At 38.0% G+C, this 19,955-nt stretch overlaps 1 protein-coding gene and 1 long non-coding RNA gene across 4 annotated transcripts in view; one reads left to right on the plus strand and one right to left on the minus strand.

Annotated features, from left to right (window-relative positions):
• LanA (laminin subunit alpha) overlaps nt 1-19,955 on the minus strand; it is a 68,195-nt gene that overhangs the window by 687 nt on the left and 47,553 nt on the right. The window contains exons 38-61 of the mRNA XM_089727102.1: nt 17,572-17,680; nt 17,133-17,493; nt 16,848-17,067; nt 16,255-16,364; nt 15,869-15,990; nt 15,459-15,732; nt 15,043-15,204; nt 14,131-14,318; nt 13,143-13,339; nt 12,602-12,735; nt 10,722-10,919; nt 10,326-10,474; nt 9,642-9,920; nt 9,312-9,525; nt 8,836-9,159; nt 7,601-7,784; nt 7,265-7,403; nt 4,834-5,066; nt 3,717-3,821; nt 3,169-3,390; nt 2,542-2,720; nt 1,962-2,201; nt 1,197-1,358; nt 326-557 (exon numbers count right to left, since the gene is read on the minus strand). Coding sequence (XP_089583228.1) covers nt 326-557; nt 1,197-1,358; nt 1,962-2,201; nt 2,542-2,720; nt 3,169-3,390; nt 3,717-3,821; nt 4,834-5,066; nt 7,265-7,403; nt 7,601-7,784; nt 8,836-9,159; nt 9,312-9,525; nt 9,642-9,920; nt 10,326-10,474; nt 10,722-10,919; nt 12,602-12,735; nt 13,143-13,339; nt 14,131-14,318; nt 15,043-15,204; nt 15,459-15,732; nt 15,869-15,990; nt 16,255-16,364; nt 16,848-17,067; nt 17,133-17,493; nt 17,572-17,680 — 4,737 coding nt within the window. The remainder of the gene's footprint in view (nt 1-325; nt 558-1,196; nt 1,359-1,961; nt 2,202-2,541; nt 2,721-3,168; nt 3,391-3,716; nt 3,822-4,833; nt 5,067-7,264; nt 7,404-7,600; nt 7,785-8,835; nt 9,160-9,311; nt 9,526-9,641; nt 9,921-10,325; nt 10,475-10,721; nt 10,920-12,601; nt 12,736-13,142; nt 13,340-14,130; nt 14,319-15,042; nt 15,205-15,458; nt 15,733-15,868; nt 15,991-16,254; nt 16,365-16,847; nt 17,068-17,132; nt 17,494-17,571; nt 17,681-19,955) is intronic.
• LOC114246654 (uncharacterized) lies at nt 5,865-19,218 on the plus strand. 3 transcript variants are annotated; one of them, XR_016323012.1, is made up of 5 exons: nt 5,990-6,004; nt 6,413-6,654; nt 9,375-9,528; nt 10,310-13,312; nt 14,133-19,218. It is a non-coding gene; the product is annotated as an uncharacterized LOC114246654 (long non-coding RNA). The 3 variants fall into 3 exon arrangements; XR_003624837.2 differs by lacking the exon at nt 6,413-6,654 and having other exon boundaries at nt 5,865-6,004; XR_016323013.1 differs by lacking the exons at nt 5,990-6,004; nt 6,413-6,654 and adding an exon at nt 7,195-7,337.

Here is a 19,955-nt window from a genome sequence, read left to right on the forward strand (position 1 = left end):
AATGGAAGATGGCTAAGACGTATGAATGAGCAAAGCGTAAAAAAGGTGTTAGATATTTTTTTAATAATTATCATATTGTAGAAGATTTCAGAAAAGAGCGATCGGAGCTCTTAGAAGCCACAAAATGATAGCCTTCCTTGAGACACGAGTTCGAAATCTGATTTTTTCTCTATATCTTTATGATATAATAACATAATCGTAACGCATGACGGATGATTATTGTAACGTTAGTGAAACTTCAACCTTATACACAATGGTCGGTAGTGGCGTTCCGGAGACTACTGGTTCGTACTGGTTCTATGCTATATGTAAACTCTAAACTCACCGTGAATCTTGTGCCAGTTTCCGTCGCACAGGTAATGTTTGTTGCTGAGTTTGTACGTAGCGCGGAACGGTCCGTTTCCGTTCTCGACGTTCGCGACCACTTCGCTGTCGAGCAGCTCAAGCACCATGTAGTCCTTCTTCCCGTGGACGCTGAGCAGCAGCCCCGTGGTGTTACGGGGACGTACCTCCATTGATATAGACACCTCGTCCCCAACTTTGAAGTTCTCTAGCAACTGGGGAGTTTCAGGTCGTGAATAAACGTACGCGGGTACTTTTGAATTATTTTTTTATGATTGATTGATACTTGTGGCCCGAAGGCCTTTCCAGTTTCATCAGGTCAGGTGGGCGAGCAAAGGCTCAGCCAGGAGGGGTGGGATTTACTAACAGCTGCCCGATCGCCTCCGAAGGAGACCTAACAACTCAAGACCAACTGCTTCGTGAATCGCGACCCGCTGAGAAGATCCGGTGAGAAACTCAGCGAGCTGATGCATGGGTTAGGTTGCACGTCGACCTCTTTGTCAAGTTCAACGAGTACGGTTACCGGTACTTTTGAATTACGAATCGTTTGTCGGACGTCGAAGGTTGTTTTCGTCCCGTAACGATATCAATTTAAACATATAGTCTGTACGTGGTACATTGCTTGTGTTATGTACATTGCTGTTTTGCTTTGTCAGCTTGTACTATACCATACACGGTTTCCTGGCCACTTCGCAACACGGCCTACGTACAGATTCTTTAACAGAATTCAAAGTACAACAAAATTCATGAGCGTATATTTTTTAATTCGCACACAATTTTTAAAAATCAAATAATTTTGAAATTATTAAAGAACAATTGGTAGTTTTTTAGTGAAATGCTACCCGGATCCTTACCTTCAAATAGTTGCTGTGTGTATTGTTCGATGCTTCGAAGTAGACGCCGTCTTCGACGTTATCGACGCATCGCAAGGCGTTCACAGCGTTGCCAATACGAGTCACTTGTTGACCGTTCATGAGAAGTCCCTTGAGGCAGCCCATAAACGGCTGGTAGAAGTTCTGGAAGAAAACAAAAATTGAAAGGCACAAAAAATTACTTGTTGGAGAATCTAGAAAGATCTCCATTCATGTACCAATATACTTTTAGAAATGGCGTGGAAATCTTTAGGGTGATGTTTACAGATTTTTTGTATTTGTGTTAAGTTACAGGAATCCAAAGAAATCACAACGCGAATACAGCCATCCTTGGCTGGCTATCTCGCGCATTAAGCCGCTTTCCGTCAGAAATAGGCAAGGCAGTGGGACCAACAAAACATCACCAATAAATGTCAGAGGATGACTGCAAGCGCTGGTAAGACACTCCCTATTCTGCAGAGAGAGAGAGAATCTCTCAGTGCTATTCTAAGCCGACATAAGCTGTGTTGTGTATGAATATTGTTGTTAGTTTATGTTGTTGAATAAAATATTAATAGACACATGAAAGTCTGTTATATTGCAATTGAACATAAATATGCCGACCGTGTATTAATTCGGGTGAAATAAAAAAAAAGCTATAATATATTTGAGAGTAATGACATTAAAATTAAATAAATACAAATTAAATATCACATTTTGACATTAAAAATCTAACATTAATGTTTTTGAATGAAATAATTAACTCACGTCGAAGATCTTCGAAATTCTGTCGTTAACGTATCGCAAGCCTCCGTAATAGTAAGGTGGCGCTAGCGATAGAGGCGTGTTACATGTAACACTGGTTTCCCCGACCATTTCAGAGTCGACGGCCAGTTTACCGTGACCTCCGTTCCGTGTCAGAGTCACCGTGTGCCAGTCTATGTCGTTGTAAGTATGCGTCGAGGATATTACGCCCGTCTCACCGCCGCAGTTGAACATGTAATGGAGCTGGAAATCATTGTAATAATTAAAGACCGAGTTATTTGACTTGTGACGAAAATATATGTTATTGTTTCTTTTATTAAATTTACTTTGCTTTGAGTTAGCCTCTATTAATGACAATTTTATAGAGAACATCTAGGCACGAACCATTGACTTTTTTTTTTGGTACAATTTTTCCTTACTAGGGAAGACAAGGGGATCTAGGCCCATATAGCCTTCGAACCATAGACAATAAACACTTGTGTCAAAAGTGACATAAGATTGGCGCGAAAAAAATTAAATTCCCGCCTAATCCGTGCTTTGGATACACTATGTACTTAATGTTTTGTTTTCGTGTTCTCCTCACCTTGGCGTCCCTCATGAAGAACGCTAAGAACTGCACGGGGTTCTTATCGTGTGCTGACTCGGCGTAGAATATGACGCCGCCTTGCTTGTCGAAGGTGCGGAACGATATTGTGAGGTCGAACCCTTCCAGTTGTCGACCGGGGAGCTTCGCGTACTCAATACGACTCACGTTACGTGAACCTGCACCGATTTGGTTTTCCCTTAATTATTTATTTAAAAATAATAATTTATTTAGGAACAATTTAACAAAGGATATAGGCAATACAATTATTTTAAAAAAAGCAGAGTATGGCCACTAAAAACTTATTTTCATGATTGGATTCATTAAATATTTAGGATTCCTTAGAATATTTTAGTTAGTATCTAAGTATTTTAGGTTGTTTTTTCATCATAACAGTAAATATCTTGTAGAATTCGTTCAAACCTTCATATTAAGTAATAATGGAATCATCTCATTAACACAACTTATATAACACATACAATTTATAACTGTTAAAACATAAGCAAGATAATATAACCAAGTTAGATAGTAAAATTTACTTGAATTTACTTGACTTGGTCCCCAGCTGATATGATAATGTACTGGATAGCCATACAAACAGAAAAACAAACATGTTTAAACACATACCAAATCTATAGCCTTCATTGGGGTCTCCTAGGCTGTAGTGTGGGTCATAGGCCAAAGCACAGCCTGACTCTGGTTTGGGTGCCGGTCGTTTGGTGGTAGTGGTAGGTGGAGTGGGTGGTGCAGTGATGGGCGCTCGAGTTACTGGAGCCCTGGTCGTCTGCTCCGGTGGTGCGAGTGTTGGCAGCGGTGGTAGTGGTGAGATCGGCCCATTCCTTAGTTTCACTGCGAGTTGTGGATGGATTTTAAAGGTAGCGTATCTTACGGTGGTACAGTTACAGATTTGTCGGCACAACAGATTTTTTGTTTTATGATTTATTTATTTTGTCTTTTATTGGACATATACCACTGAGGTTGGATAAGATGCTTAAGAATTTAGAACAACATAGCCGAGTTACATTTTAAGTTAGTTTATGACAAATAGAATAAATTAAAAGAAAAATAAAATATTTCTACAATAATTATCGTTCGATTTTGGTGGCAAGGGAATAATTAAGTTTCACAATTTAAATGATTCCAAATAATGGACAAAAAAATATTTTCATTATAACCTTTTGCTGTGGTTGTTTCTGGTAATGCATTGACAGGGGAGACGGGCGCCGGTTCAGGCATCGGCAGGACATCAGGCGACGTTGGTATCGACCAAGTCACCTTGTCTGTATGACGGTACACAGTTGTCAAAAATCATAAAATATATCGCACCTTTAGAACTGAAGTGGCTAAACTAAAAAAATTTAGAAAATAAATCTGTTTATATGATATATTTTTTTTTTATTGCTTATATGTGTGGACGAGCTCACAGCCCACCTGCTGCTAAGTGGTTACTGGAGCCCATAGACATCTACAACGTAAATGCGCCACACACCTTGAGATATAAGTTCTAAGGTCTCAGTATAGTTACAACGGCTGCCCCACCCTTCAAACCGAAACGCATTACTGCTTCACGGCAGAAATAGGCGGGGCGGTGATACCTACCCGTGCGGACTCACAAGAGGTCCTACCACCAGTAATTACGCAAATTATAATTTTGCGGGTTTGATTTTTATTGCACGATGTTATTCCTTCACCGTGGAAGTCAGTCGTGAACATTTGTTGAGTACGTATTTCATTAGAAAAATTGGTACCCGCCAGCGAGATTCGAACACCAGTGCATCGCTCGATACGAATGCACCGGACGTCTTATCCTTTAAGCCACGACGACTTCAAATTATATGATATGATCTGTTTATAAAAGTCTGAGAGGTAGATGATTAAAAAAAACTTCGCGTTGACGAAGAGGGAATTCAGTCCCCTTCCTGCAAACGAATGTTGGTTTGCTACTAATCTTTTTTACTGTTTTTACACAAAATATTTAATTAACTCAATAAATACAAAAAATATATTGCATGAATAATGTGATTTAAACTTTACTTTATTACATTCAGTCGAGTTGAGTTTAATTTACTGATTCACGAAAACATAGTTTGATGAATACCAATTTAGTGGACCGACCGACGAAAATAACTGGTAAGGTTGGTAAGGATTGGACGCGAAAGGCAAGAGACCGAAAAGAACGGAGTGCATACGAATACTACATTAAAGGTTGACACAAGCTAAAGAAGAGAGTTCGATGAATTATCGGAACGACAGACCTAAATTAAATTTGTGGTTAGTTCAATCGATACCCACCTGGATTGACGCCACCCGTGGTGATCGTCGTGCCGCACCTTCCGAACGTGACGCTGTTATTGCTGAACGGCTCCAGCAGGTTGAGGACCTGCCCGTTGATTGTGGCGTCGCCTATGCAGCCCGTGAACGGGACTTTGCTGCCGAGCGAGCCACTCACCACGTAGCCCGGCTGCACGCCGCCGATGAAGAGAACCCCGTCAAGTATGTGGAGCGGTGGCGGCGCGGTGTCCGTACTGAGGACGTGAATAAAAATTCAATTTGTAGATTCACGCGATTTTTTTTATATCTATATAATAATATTAATACGTGAAGCAAAAATGGGTACCCCTTTTTACAAAAATTCCGCGGTCGGAGCAGTATGAAATTTCTCACACTTATCTATGCTAATATTATAAAGAGGAAAGATTTGTTTGTTTGTATTGAATAGGCTCCGAAACTACTGAACCGATTTGAAAAATTCTTTAACTGTTTGGAAGCTACACTATTCCCGAGGGACATAGGCTATAATCTTTTTTGAAAAAAAAATAGGGATCCTTACTAAAACTCCAATAATGTAACCCAAGATGTAAAAAAATTACCATAAATATTCTTTACGTCGCATGCCCTGCAATAACTATTCATGATAGAATATAATAATGTACTACAACTTTGTAGAACACATTATTATTTACAAAAAGTGCTACGACAGCATAATAATATGTCTAACTAATAAAGTTATGCCGCAATTTAAAAAAATAAAACAACGTCAGATATCCTTGAAATTTTTGTTAAAGACCCGAGCGGAGCCGGAGCGGTCTAGTAAATAATATAGAGAAGGAGTGCAGAGTATTAATATATTTTTTTTAATTAAGCACAAAAAATACAATAGATCAATAATTGATTTATTTAATTATTAAGAAAAACATTACACACACTACCATGTTTTTAATCCCTTTTAGTGTATACGCAATTTTAGGTATGATATTTACGAAAAGTGAATACAAAGTCACCTATCCAAATGAAATTCGACACCAATGAATGAATATCCGAACGCAATCATTTTTGTAATGGCAACACAGACTTAGACGCCTAGTGCCCAGCCTAGGTGCCCTGATTCCGAATCAATTTTCTTCAGGACCGGGCGCGAGCTACACTGCTGCTACGTTGCTTCGAAGACCGACGCCTTGAGAAGGTAAGTCTTTTCAAAATCATAAATTCAATTCAAGCTGTTGTAAAACTTCTCATTAATTGATAGACATCATTTTTTGCGTGCATCCAGTTTTTATTTGCAACAATTCTTTTTTTAACCGTTTCATTCTCATACTATTATACATAGTATCCTGCATAGGAAACATCTATTGATTTAAATCACTCATCACTCGAGCTCAACCATTATATCTCTGATAAATTTACACGTTGTCAGTGTTTTCTTTTCTTCTTTTTATTTTATTTAAAATAGAGTGTTTGTGGTAGTCTAAAATATACTTTTAACGTTTAAATTTCGACGTAATTCATCGAAAATCCAACAAATTGCTGATAGATGTGTGTATAAATATAAAGGGGTTCACAATAAGTACATATTAGCGTCTGGGTTTCGCAGACGGATCGATAAGGATGCGCGAGTTGATTTATGAGCGAGGGATGGGGGTAACACGCCCCAGCCTCGTCCTGCACCCGTCTGTCTCATCTTAGCTCGAGAGATGTGCAACGCAATCGACATTTCGATTCGCCGTTGCACCGCATAAAGTATCGCATTTGACACGTGGGATTAGACGTACATTCTACATCGACGAATTATATTTTCGATTCATTGGTTTCGATCTGCAACTGCAAGCACACAAGGTAGGTGCCCTAATAACATTAACTGGTTTATTTAAATAAATTAACAATTGGAAATGATGGAAGTTTTTTTTTTTGTTTTTGATAGTGAAACGAATTAACAAAATTTTGTGGGCAAAATAAAATCGTTTAGGCGATAATCGGGACTAATATACGTGTTACGTGATTTGTTTACCGGCATAAGAACTCGCTTTCAAGGAGCGCGCGCACGAAAAATGTGGCCATCCTTTACATTATAATAAATAATAATATAGCGTGAATTGTTTTACTAATAATAAAAGTCTGGAAGGAAAATTAAAAAAAAAAAACAATAACTCACAAAAATAATAAGTTTCAAGAAACTCCGTGTTTTTTTTTTACTTTAATTATTAGTAAATTTCAATATATTTTGAGTAAATGCAGTGTTCGGATAAAATCAATGATTTGTGCGCATAGGTGTGCGCAGATGCACTTGCGCCCCCCCCCCCCGCACTCGGGCGAGTTCAAACCTAGGTTGACCCGTGCTGCACAAAATGGCCGCCGAAACATCTAGACCACTCAGCCCCGTTAAGTTTTTTTTATAAAACATTCTGAGTTCTCTGAAACGAGTTCCGTTATTTCGAATCTTACCCACCTGAAGTAATCGAAGTCGTCGACTACTAGTTTGAGGGCGCTAGTGTTGTGCGTCACCGTCAACACGTGCCATTGTGAGTCGTTATACGTGTTTAATCCAGTGTCGAGTTGTTCCCTTTGACTCACAACAACGAGTTTGCCTGTATAAAAACGATATAAACGAATATTCAGTGAACGAACCCGTTCAATTCCAGTTTCATTACAATACATTCGTTTTGGGTCCGTGATATATTAAAATTAAAATAAAAACCAATTTAGTGGAAGCGGTCCTTAATAGTAGGTCTAAAATGTTTTATAAATTCAAATGAAGCAAAATCTAAAAGTAAATAGTACGGACCGTTTACGAGCGATAGAGATATGCTGTCGGGCATTATCGCGGTCTGTGTCCTGCTGACGTAGACGAATAGTAGTCCGTTAGGTTTTGCGGTCTTGAACTTGAGGGTCAGCTGCGGGTTCTCGCTGGTCACGTCGACGAAGCGAAGGTAGCTGTCAGTACCGTTGAACGACACCAACGAAGCGAACTGAAAGACGGTTTGTTGCTGTACTGAAACGTGCTCATAGTGTCACCACCATGTGGTCACTAGGCATTCAAAATTATGATTTTGAATATCGATTCCTTTGTTTTCATCTGATCGATTATTCGGAACTAAAATTTTATTAAGGCGTCGCGCTAAGATAGTCGACGGAACTCTAACAAAAATGGATGTAACAAAAACAATACTTTCTTTTTATCAAACTAAATGTACTAATAATATTCGTTATCAAAAGCTAGAGAGCTCGGACATTTTTAAATGTAACTATAATAATTGAGATTTTATGTCAAATGCAGTGTTATAGTTAATAGTGAGTTTGCGATCTGATTGTGAGTGATGTGATATCATTTCTTTTAGACCGTATATTTCTTTATTTGTACTGAAACAAAATGGCTGCTCTAACTTCTGATTTCTTCGATATGCGCAAATGCTCTTGTGCGCAGAGAAAATGTGCGCAAATATATTGTGCGCAGATCAAGTATGCGCAAATATCTTGTGCGCAGATAGCTAGTGCGTAAAGGAGTAATGGGCAGATGTTCCGCTCCTTCCATCCGGAGAAGCCTCAGTAAGGTAGACTTATGCCGTACAAAGTGCGTTCTAATTTTAACTTATTCATAATAAAAACTTCAGAGGTGTCAAGGGACACCCGGATGGAACGAAGTTCCTTTCGATTAATTAGTGAAGGAATTGTAATTTTTTTTTTAAGTTATAATAATAAATTACGGCATTATGAAGAAGAAAAAAACAATACTATGAACTAAATTACTATTGTTGAAACGCTATCTCGAGAAACTGTACTCATTACGCGGACCAATCGAATACGAGCAATGTCACGCGATAAGCGCCTACAAGTTGATTGGTCAGAATGACGGATCTAAAAAGTGTCGTGACAACTTTTCGTAAGAATTTTTTCCGTCTAGCCCCCTTTCACAACGCGCGATAAGGAACTTCGTTCCAAAGTCTAAATATATTGGGTTGTAACTTCAAGTATTTCTTTGATCGTTACAGCAATCAAAGGCTTCAATTCTATAAAGCTCACCTGGCATCCATACGCCATGCCGATCGATTCTAGATTCTCACTGAGATCCAGGTTCACTCCGTTGATGCTGATCTGCCTCATACAACCGTCGAAGCCTCGATCCGGCACTTGCAGTATTCCTTTGTTGTTCCCTCCGAAGTTCATAGTGTCTAAGTTCGGTATGTCGGCGCTGGGCGAATTGGACTCCGCTTTGAGTACCTCGTTGTCCACGGTCAGAGAGCACTTTGCAAGGAACCGGCGAGCGTCCAATTTATGCCATTTACCATCATTGTATGCTCGGGTTGTGCCAACTATTATCAAATCCTCTGTGTTGCCTAATGACACCTTAGAACAATAATGATTTTATTTTAACAAACGAAATTCTCTGTCAATGCGAAGCGGGGTTACAATGAGTCAATGCGGAGGGGGCTACAAACAATACGTAATTAAATGAAGAAAAATATTTAAATTTTACAATAATTATGAAATAAAAATACCTGCAAGTAAACCCTTCCATCTTGCATCAGTAATGAGAAGAAATATCCTCCTTCCCCGACCAGGTATATCAAGCCGTTCGGAGCGTACGTGCGGAAGAAGAGAAGCACTTGATTAGATTGAGGCGTCAAATAACCTCGGCCAGCCATCGTCGCATATCCACGGCCATCGAACCTGTACTCTTGAGGGCCAGACTGCGAGGAGATCAATTTATCCCTGGTAAAATAATTTTTATATAAGATTTATAATAATAAGTAAATTGTAAGGTACTAACTATAGTGTTCTAAATGGGTTTGAATTGATGGGGTTTGAAAACAGTATTCTGTACTTACCTCTGCCTAGCTCCCTTCAATTTATTGGCACTGACGAAGTTCCATAACCCAACTGGGGTATCTCCAATCATCAGCTCTTCTATTTGGCCTTCGAAGGCTGGAAAACTAATACCCTGGAGTTTGGCATCGGAAGGCACTCCGCCCACGTACAACTTGGACTTTTCTTTGTCAAGGTTGAAGATAGTATGATGCCCGGGTAAGTCAGCCTCCTTGGAGTGGATAGTATCCGTTCCATTGTCCAGGCTCTCGCGGATTGAGAGTTTTACTCGACGACCCAATCTGCACATTAATTAGTCTTAGAAAAAAAACCAGTAGACGCGCGACTAAGGGAACTGGTTCATAGGCTAGACTGAAAATTTCCTGTTGTGTGTAATAATTTTATTTATTTCTTTTGTGAAACGCATTGTAAGTTGTACAAAACTAGAGTGTCAATAACAAACTTGTTGCTTTGTTATAAGTTACAATTTATAATCATATAATTCAGCAATAAAGCTAGGAAAACTAGCAACGTGTGCACCAGATTGATGTCAGAGTTTAATACGATTTACACTGCGGACTCACACGTTTTATATCAAGCTATTTGGAATATGGTAAATTAATATTTTATTATTTTCGATTTCAAGAGAGGATCCTTCACAAAGGATTTTCAAAGGTATTTTTGATAATAGGGTTCTGTGGAGTTACCTGTCAACGATGACTTGGTACCAGCGGTTGTCGGCGACCATCTTGTCAATGGAGACCCTCGCCGGATCCTGGCCAGGTTCGGAGCTGTCCCCGATGTCCATCACTACATACGGGTATCCGTTCTGAATGCCGATCACCATGTAGTCGTCCTAAAAAACGGTAGTGTGAAATATTAGAAATTGTGTTGAAGTGTTGTGAGTGCGTTACATGTGTGAGTGTGTGTTGATATGATGTGCGCGTGTTACGTAGTGAGTGTGAGTTTGTGTGTTATATAGTGCCGGTTATATTTAGTGCGTGTACTCATGAGTGCGTTATAAGTTTATTGTATGCTGTAATATCGAACAAATCATTGTTATGTTGTTAATAGTGTAAGAATATTATGATTTTAAGACATACCGATTTGGTTCTCCTCAGCATGGTTCCCTTAGGGTTGCCGAGGTACAGAATGAAGCCATCCTTTTCCTTTGTTCGGAAGTATGCCGACACGTGCGTGGAGGTTGACATCTCATCGACCGTATCCGGTAGGCGGGGTTGCAATGTCGACCACCGATCAAACGTCACTCCAACTTGAATGCGATTAGCTACCGTACGCGCCTGGGGTTAAGAGAGAAGCGTTAATTTTGTAATGAAATTTCTTTCGAAACTAGGTGAGGTAGGTGGGAAGCGTGAACTTACAAAAACAAGTAAAAAAAATACAAAACCGCGTAATCATAAATATGAATGTCTTATCATGAAAATTACCATGCATCATTATTACAAAATACGCGATCTGTAAATTATTATAGATTAAAAAATATAGAATGAATAAATCAACAAAAAGCTAGTCAATTAACTTTTGGTCACCGTAGCACAAACTCCGACTCAACAAAATTAATATGTAAATAAAAAATTATAAGTAATTTCTATTCGGTCGCGGTAAAACAAACTAAATTCAAGAATACGATATTCATTATAACTAAAAATGTTACCTGCCTATTTATTGAATTGGAATTAATTCGTTATACAAATTTCTAAGAAACACGGAAAGGGGGGATCCTCTTAGGCATATTAGAATAAATCTGAGTTTATCGGTAAATCCAATATGGTAAACATGAATTTTTTTTTTATAAAAATACGATTGTGTAATCACAGTAGATAAACCAATAAACAATAAATGGTCGCGGTAGAGCAAACTAAATTCGGAATACGATATTCATTAAAACAAAAAACAAAAAAAACACAAGCCTATTTAATGAATTGAAATGATTGGGTTGAACAAATTTCTAAGAAACAGGGGAAGGAGGAATCCTCTTAAGCATATTAGAGTAAATCTTGTTTTGTCGGTAAATCCAATATGGTCAAAGAAAACATTTAAATTGAAAAAAAGTATGTATGTGTAATCACAAGTAGATAAACCAACAAACAATAAGTGGTCGCGGTAGAACAAACTAAATTCAGAATGTGTTATTCCATAAAATTACAAAAAAATGTTACCTGCCTATTTACTGAATTGGAATTAATGCGTTAAGCAAATATCTAAGAAACACGGAAAGGGGGGATAAATCTCAGTTTATCGGTCAATCCAATATGGTAAACATGAAAAAAAAATTGAACAAAAATATGACGGTGTAGTCACAGTAGATAAACCAATAAACAATAAGTGGTCGCGGTAGAGCAAACTAAATTCGGAATATGATATTCATTAAAACAAAAAAAAATTACAAGATTATTTAATGAATTGAAATAATTAGGTTCAACAAATTTCTAAAAAACATAGAAAGGGGGTTCCTATTAGGCACATTAGAGTAATTCTCACTTTGTCAGTCAATGCAATATGGCCATATTGAAAAAAAAAAAATTATGTTTGTGTAATCACAAGTAGATAAATCAAAAAACGATAAGTGGTCGCGGTATATCAAACTAAATTCGGAATACGATATTCATTAAAGCTAAAATGCTAAAAATGCTACATGCCTATTTACTGAAATGGAATTAATGCGTGAAATAAATATCTAAGAAATCGAGGAGGACCATCTTAGTCATATTCGATAAAAAATATACGCAACCGCGATCATTTTAAAACCTTCGTGAGTACTAAGCGAAACATAAATATGGTCCACGGGCTAGCAAAAATCCACCCTAAGTTGGCATACTTCTGGCATTGGATAAGAGTAAAAAAAAAAAAAGAAAAAAAGCAAATAGTTTTTACGAGACCGAATAGACTAGCAAACATTGGCAGAAACTTGTCTAAAACATTACGTAGGCCTTGGTAATAATACCAGACTCTGCACGAGTACCTGTTCGACTAAGTCCTTAAGTTTTTGAAGTTTCTCGTCTGCGTCTCGACGTCGTCTCTCCAAATCTTCTTGACGCATCTTCACGGTGTGATACGATGACGAGATTTGCGGCTCCATGTCATTGATGTTTTTAACTGTTACCGAAAAAAAAAAAAACATTGTATAAATAAATGTTCTGTGAGTAATATAATAATTTGAGTGCGCCAGGGACCACGGTACTCGATGTAGGCTGGTGCAAAACAATAACGTGGATTTATGTTATGTTCGAAAAAAAAAAAAAAAAAACAATGATATTGTTATAAAATGTTAACAAAAAAAGAAACAAAAAAGAAAAGAAGAGAATGTTGTAACAAGATGTCTTCAAGCATGTTTGCATTCGCACAATAATCAAAAATAACATTTGTTTTTTTTTTCTGTGACACTGTATTTGTATCGGTCGGGAGGAAGTCCCACCCAGTTAGGTCACGGCCGGCCAAGAAAACAATTGTCCTTTCTACTGTGCGAGTCGTTGTTGAAGAAGTCACGCTGTTGTCAAACTTACGGTGGCTCTCAACATTCGAAGTCATTTTCTGGCCCTCGTCAGCCAGCTTGGGCAGGGTCTGAGCCCAGTCCTTGCTGGTCGCGAGCTCGGGTCCTAGATGTGACATGACGCTGAAGGTGGTTCCGATCGTTGCATTTACTCTGTCTGCTTTGTTCGTCTCTTCTTCTAAGGTAACCGTTGTTAATGGCGGAAGCGAACTGTGCGAAGCGAAGTATTATTTTTGTTAAATATTTGTATATTCTGAGAAAGTGTATGTTTTAATATGTACAATGAAACGTCAGCCGTTTTCGTATGAAACACTTAATATGGATAGGTTCGAAACCCAAAGAAATCAATATTTAGGGTTAGGTGTAATCATAACCTAGCCCAAATGTTTTTTTTGGAACATGCTTTTTGTGGTTATGTGTGTGAATATATAGAAGATTTAAATAATTGTGTAGAAAAAAAAGTATTTATGTGTGTTTTATAAGTATAACATTTTAATACTCAGTAGATAGATACAGACACATTCAGTTACATAATAAGTAGTCTATATATGGAACGTGCATGCTGCATTTACACTTGAGGTTACAAGTCTCTATTGTATTATATTTTAATCAAAGTGGTAAGTAGACAAAATTATATATAACACTTTTTTTTTTCTCTAGTCTTCAAAGTAGGTACATCTTTCCACACTATCAATATCCATTAGGAACCAACACACTCGGCTTTTTTGTTTAACAACAAAACCACAATGCACAGATTAGGAGCATCCGATAACTAACATGACCGCTGTATATATTCTTAAGTTTTTACAGGTAGTAAATGTTGTGTGATGTAGTAGCTAGGCAAACGATAGTTCTCGAATATTTAAAAAATAAATTCAAAAGGGCCGTTTAAGCGTTTAGCGAGAAACTAAAGGCCCGATTCAAAGAAAACGGCTGACGAAATTTGTGCAAAAAAAAAAAACTATTAGGATAATCGTTTGACTGAGTCAGGTGTTACTTACAGTTGTATAGCGTTGTCGTCATCGTCGGCCCTGCTCAAGTGGTCTCGGATCTTTCTGAGCACCTCCTCGGTGGCGGTGAGGTTGGGTAGGAGCTTTTGGTCGACGGCGTGTTGGGCCTTGGTGGCGTCCGCCAGCAGCGACGAGGATCGCTCGCGGGCCGGACGTACGCGCTCGTCCAGAATACGATTCTACGGAACATTGAATACGTACTAATCTCATATTTAACGGTCGAAGTCTCCGATAGCGTCGTCTGGTGTAGTGGTAAGTGACATGGTCACTACACAAGGGGGTCGCGGGTTCGAATCCCGCCAAAGGAAGATATTTGTATGATAAATATAAAATGTCTTTTCCAGGGTTATGGATGTATATTATTTATATATATATGTATGTGTATAATAAAAACCTTACATTCATTTCCGTTATCTAGTATCTGTAACACAAGTTCTTTACGAACTTAGCACGGGACCAGTTAACGTGGCGTGATCGTTAGTAAATATATAATTCATTAAAAAAAAAATATGCATTGTTCCGTTAGTTATGTATGCCTGGTTCCCGCGCACACGAAACGTCTTAGCGTGGAGCCTGAAAAGTTATTGACGGTATAAAGTCACATAATAAAGCTCTACAGGCTGGTCGGAATGGTGACAGAAGAAGGAATGAATTCTTTCGAATAGAATACCGGAAAAGGAACGGGGAACAAAAAAAAACTATATACTTAACGACAAAACTAATTAATTAAAATATTTTTTTTACTACTCTACTTTTTTTTTTATTAATAGGTATTCACTGAAGAATCGTAATCTCTTAATCTTTTACACGTTCTTTTTTTACAATTTCCGAAGCGTCCAAATACAGAACGGGTATTCGAGGGCGCCGGTGTCCGTTCGTAATACAAATAATAGTGCAACTCACGAGTTTGGTAACGTTAGCCACAGCATCCTCCGCTTCTTTAGCTGCCTCCTTCGCCTTGTTGATCTCCTGGTAGATGGAGGAGTACGCCGACGCCGCGGTGTAAGCGTGTTGAGTGCGGCTGTTGTTGTTCTCCCGCTCGGCTAGTTCGCGCAGGCTATCCGCCTACACAACAATGAAACTCCTTACCGAACCCCTGACATAGCTCACGCTACACGAGACCACAAAACACACCACACGCGTCACACATCCGCAAATCAACGCTTTCCTATTAATTCGATATTTTTCCGAGTCACGTTTCAAGTGCCCATTACAGGTACCTGATTTACACTATCCGACCGCACTTAGTTGAACGGTATTCGATTAGTGATAATTGCATGACCGCGGACGGTGATGTATGAAAACGCGCCGATATTTACCCTCCTCCTGAGCATGGTGGCGTGGTGCGTAGCCTCGGACGTTAGGTGTTCGAACTGCGGCAGTTCTCCGGTGAGGGCGTCGAGCCGGTCGGCGACGTCCCGGTTGGCGGCGTCGAGGTCCGCCGCCGCTCGACCCGCGCCCGCCAGCCTCGCGCCGACCGCCATGTTGTTGTACGTCGCGTTGCCGATGTCGTACGCCGCGTCGATGAGATCCCCCATCGCCGCCGTGTTCAGTTTCGTAACAGAGTTCACTTTGTTGCCGAATTTCGATAACCTATAAACCATCGAGTACACGGCTCAGTCGGATGATTGTCGGATAGTTTTTTTTTTTCTTCCCCGGAGATCAAAGTTATTGTAATTGATAACCGGAATTAAGTAATAATTGTTAATGATTAAGTCGAAAATCGAACCTGTTTTTAGTGTTTAGCTCCTCTGCAGTGTGGGCAGTGTGCTGCGCCAGATCGGTGTACTCCAGCATATCGTCTAGCTTGTCTTTGAGCTCGCGGGTCGCGTTAACGAGCGACTCGAATTTCTGTACAAAAACACAACTAGATTTACTTCACATGGTTATGATTTATTTTCGTAATATTTAGCGTTATGCCTAGATTAGTTAGTTGCCCGTTGCCTAGATGTTACAGAGTATACATACGCATTTAGTTTGGCGGTTCATTGAAACGTGACGTTTCGTTTCACTATTGCTAGATCACTCAGAGGCTTAGCATCGAATGCAACAAAACAGCTCTTAATGTTAGTTTGAGTTCTGAATTAGGACAAGATCGGGGCGATGGGAACTTGCCTTGGCTTGTTCGTTGACCGGTTGCACGAAAAAGTTCATACGTTCGATTTGCGTGGTCGTGTTCAGGAATACAGCTTCTGCTTGTTGTTTCTTTGGCACCAAGTCTTTGTCTATCAGGAAAAGAGCGCTAACAATTACAAAATTACACTAAACTTCATCGATTGAAATGTTCACACGTTTAGTTTGCATTCACAATCAATCAAAAGCCTCGATTACATGGTTAGGTGGCCGATATACGAATGTTGCACTTTTACTGCACATACAAATGTAATGATTTTGACTGATTAGTTGTGCGCGTTTAGAATGCTTCTCGTTTTTTTTTTAATTTTTTTTATTCCGTTGTCACCACAGATAATCTAGGCGTACGAAATTAGAAGTCCATTTAAATAAGTCCAGTTAACTGTGCTAGTGCATTGAAATTTTCTGATGCAAGCGGAATATAGATTTAATCATTAAAAAACACGTGAAAGTCCTGTTTCATTGGAAAATTTTTTTTGGCGGATTACAATAAATTTTGTTTTGTATCAGTCTCGGAGGCCAAAGGAAATTACTCGATACGATTTTCGCTTTAGAGTCGCATCATCAGAACTTACCGGCGATGTCATCTCTTATCTGCCTCGCTTCAGTTAGTGCACTGTCGACCTTCGGCTGCTGGCTGAGTTCGAGTCCGGTGGCCAGGTCGGCCACGTGCTTGACGACTTCGGTGGCCTCCCGCGCGCTCTCCCTGACCGCTGCTAATGTCCTCTCCGCGTCTTCCGCTAGTTTCGCGGCGCGACTTATTTGTTTGTCGCTGTCAGTCGCCGCAAATTCCGCCTGCATACATTAAAATGAAATTTAAATATATCATTATAAAAAAAAAAAGTATTAAGTAAACTCACCGATCTGAGTAGGTTCTTAGCACTGGTTTCCAAGGTCTTGATAGACGATGTGACTTCGCCTATATCGACGGTCTTCAATTGCGCGACTTTTGGACGAAGCAGTTCGGTTTGATTGGATATGTAGTTGAGGCGTTGCGTCGTGAAGAACGAGTCCGCCTTGTCCTGTCGCAAACGTGGAAACTCATTAGCGGATCCCAAAAGAAAATTAGAGGCGTGATAAAAAAAAAAAGACTCACGGTATATTACCTTAAAGTCCATTGTTTCATTAGCGAGTAGCGCGCTTAAATCTTCGACCGAGAATATTAGGGCATCTGTACACGAGTCGCATTCGAGGCATCCTTCTTGCGGAATCAAAACCCACCTGTAGCGAATTGCAAAACGAATTTAGAGAGCATTAGTCATACCTAAAAGTTATAGGCTATACAGTTTTTTTTTTTACCTTTCTGGACACCGATCACACTTCTCTCCTATGACTCCCGGCAAGCACTCACACTGCCCGGTGGCGTTACACATAAAGCCAACTGAATACCCCGTATTGCAGTTACAATCTGAAAACGAGCATTTTACATTTTTTTCAGTACTACACTTAGTGTATATATATAATATTAATATTACGTTATCTGTGTAGTATATTTTCCAGCACATATAATATTCGTGTTTATTACTTATTATTCGCATGTATTTTTCATATGATACAGCACTGCACTGTTATATATTTTATTATGTATATATTTATTTATTTATCTATTTATATTGACGTATATTATCGGAGCATGTTTAGGTTGTGAATAAAATTGGCGTCGGTTACAATTTAGACGAGGTAACCTGATCGCCATTAAACAGAAACTATTAAAATATGCGGATACGTTCGTTATGTTAATTTAAAAAAGTTAAAGTAAAAATTGAACACTAAAGTAACAATAAAAAACCACAAAATAAGAATGTAAAATTCCCGAGACGGTTTTTATCAGGACATGGCATAAACTTTCAAATCGGGTATTAGAATTTTTGTAATCGAATTAAAAAAATATATAAATATGTTAGAAAAGAGGGAAGAAAAAAATTTAAAATTCGTTTCTCAAGCAAGGTGGGCAATTAAAAATAATAAAATATTGTTTTGTAAAACTTTGTCGATATATTAATTAAAAGAATAATTGTTATATATTATTTCCACGGCAAGAAAAATAAAATAAAAAACAAAAAAATATGTATAAAATAATATTGAACAATAGAATAATATATTTAAAAATTTATAATATGTATAATTTTATTTAAGTACTAAAATTATCAAAATACCAAATGAAATAAAAAATAACATGTTAAATTATAAATCTGAAAATCAAACAAATGCATACATAAATAATTAAACATATATTGTGTATATGTAATATAATTCAATCAAAAACGCATATATTCAGAAAATAAAAATAAAACAAATAAAGAATATAAATATAGTCGACAAAAAATTTAATTTCAATTTCAAAATATATAAATGTACATAATATTATATGCTTATTAATAATACGTCCAAAAAAACAATAAAAATATATGAAAAATACTTAAAACAACAGTGTTGCATTTTTACTTAAATAAAACTAAATCTATAGTATAAATAAATATATTTAAATGCCCACGAAACAAAAGACAGAGTACAACCATACATAAATATTAAAAAAATAATTCTTGTTTTAATTCTGAATTCAACTAAACATATTACGTCACTTATATTTTAATATAACAACATACACTTTTAACTAAAACTAACTATAAAGGTGAAATATGTAATTGTAAAGAAAACGCCAGCAATGTAACACTATTTATGTAATATGATAAACTTGTGTACATTATCTGTGTAAAATGTTAAAATCAATATTGAAAAAAAAAAAAAAGATAAAAACAAAGAGAAAGAGAATGAAACATATAAAGAATAAAGATAAGCCCGCTGAGTTTCTTACGCCGGTTCTTCTCAGGACGGGGCGTAGTTTTCCGAACCGGTGGTAGATTGATTTTTTATAATATATTAAAAGAAAAAATTTCAACAAAAAAAACAAAAAAACAATGTTGAAATAAATAATTTTAAAACGGATTCTGTCTTTTATTGTACTACTATCCCAACCTTTACCCTTATTTTCCTCTATTTTGTTTGGCTACCTCAACTATTAAACTGAAAATGCTTCGCGGCGGAAATAGGCAGGGTGGTGGTACCTACCCGTGAGGACTCATAAGACGCCCTTCCATCAGTAAGATGATAAATCTCAAGAAGCACCAAGAAAAAAGTTGAAAGCGATTACCATGCGCACGTATGAACTGGGACATGAAAAAATAAAGCCGTAACCCTTCTACGATAGGTAGTGTATTGAATAAAGTATTTTTGCGAAAGACTGGTCACTTCTGCCAGTTGAACATTGAGAAACGTGGTTTTAATTTCCTCATCATCAGGTTCAGAATGTATACTACTGAACATTATCCTTGATTTTCAGAGTGGCATATAATTAATAATAAAAAACTTGGAATAAATCACGCACGCTCGTCTGAGCCCAAATTAAAATTCCCTGTGTACCAGAGACTGGCATATACACTTATATTCGTTTAAAGATATGTATACATACGAGTATATAGGTAATAAACACTCAGACAAAAGCAAACAAACCTGTTCATCACATGAATGTTTGCCCGATGTGGGAACCGAACCCACGACCGTCGGAACAGTCAGGGGTGCTAATTACTGCACCATTGAGACAGTCTGGTATGAAGCAGCCTAGATGCCTACCTATATTTTACTTCTACGTTTGTGAAAAACTGTTAAACAATAGTGTTAACTGG

This window comes from Bombyx mandarina, chromosome 01, assembly GCF_030267445.1.
Source record: "Bombyx mandarina strain Sakado chromosome 01, ASM3026744v2".
NCBI lineage: Eukaryota > Metazoa > Arthropoda > Insecta > Lepidoptera > Bombycidae > Bombyx > Bombyx mandarina.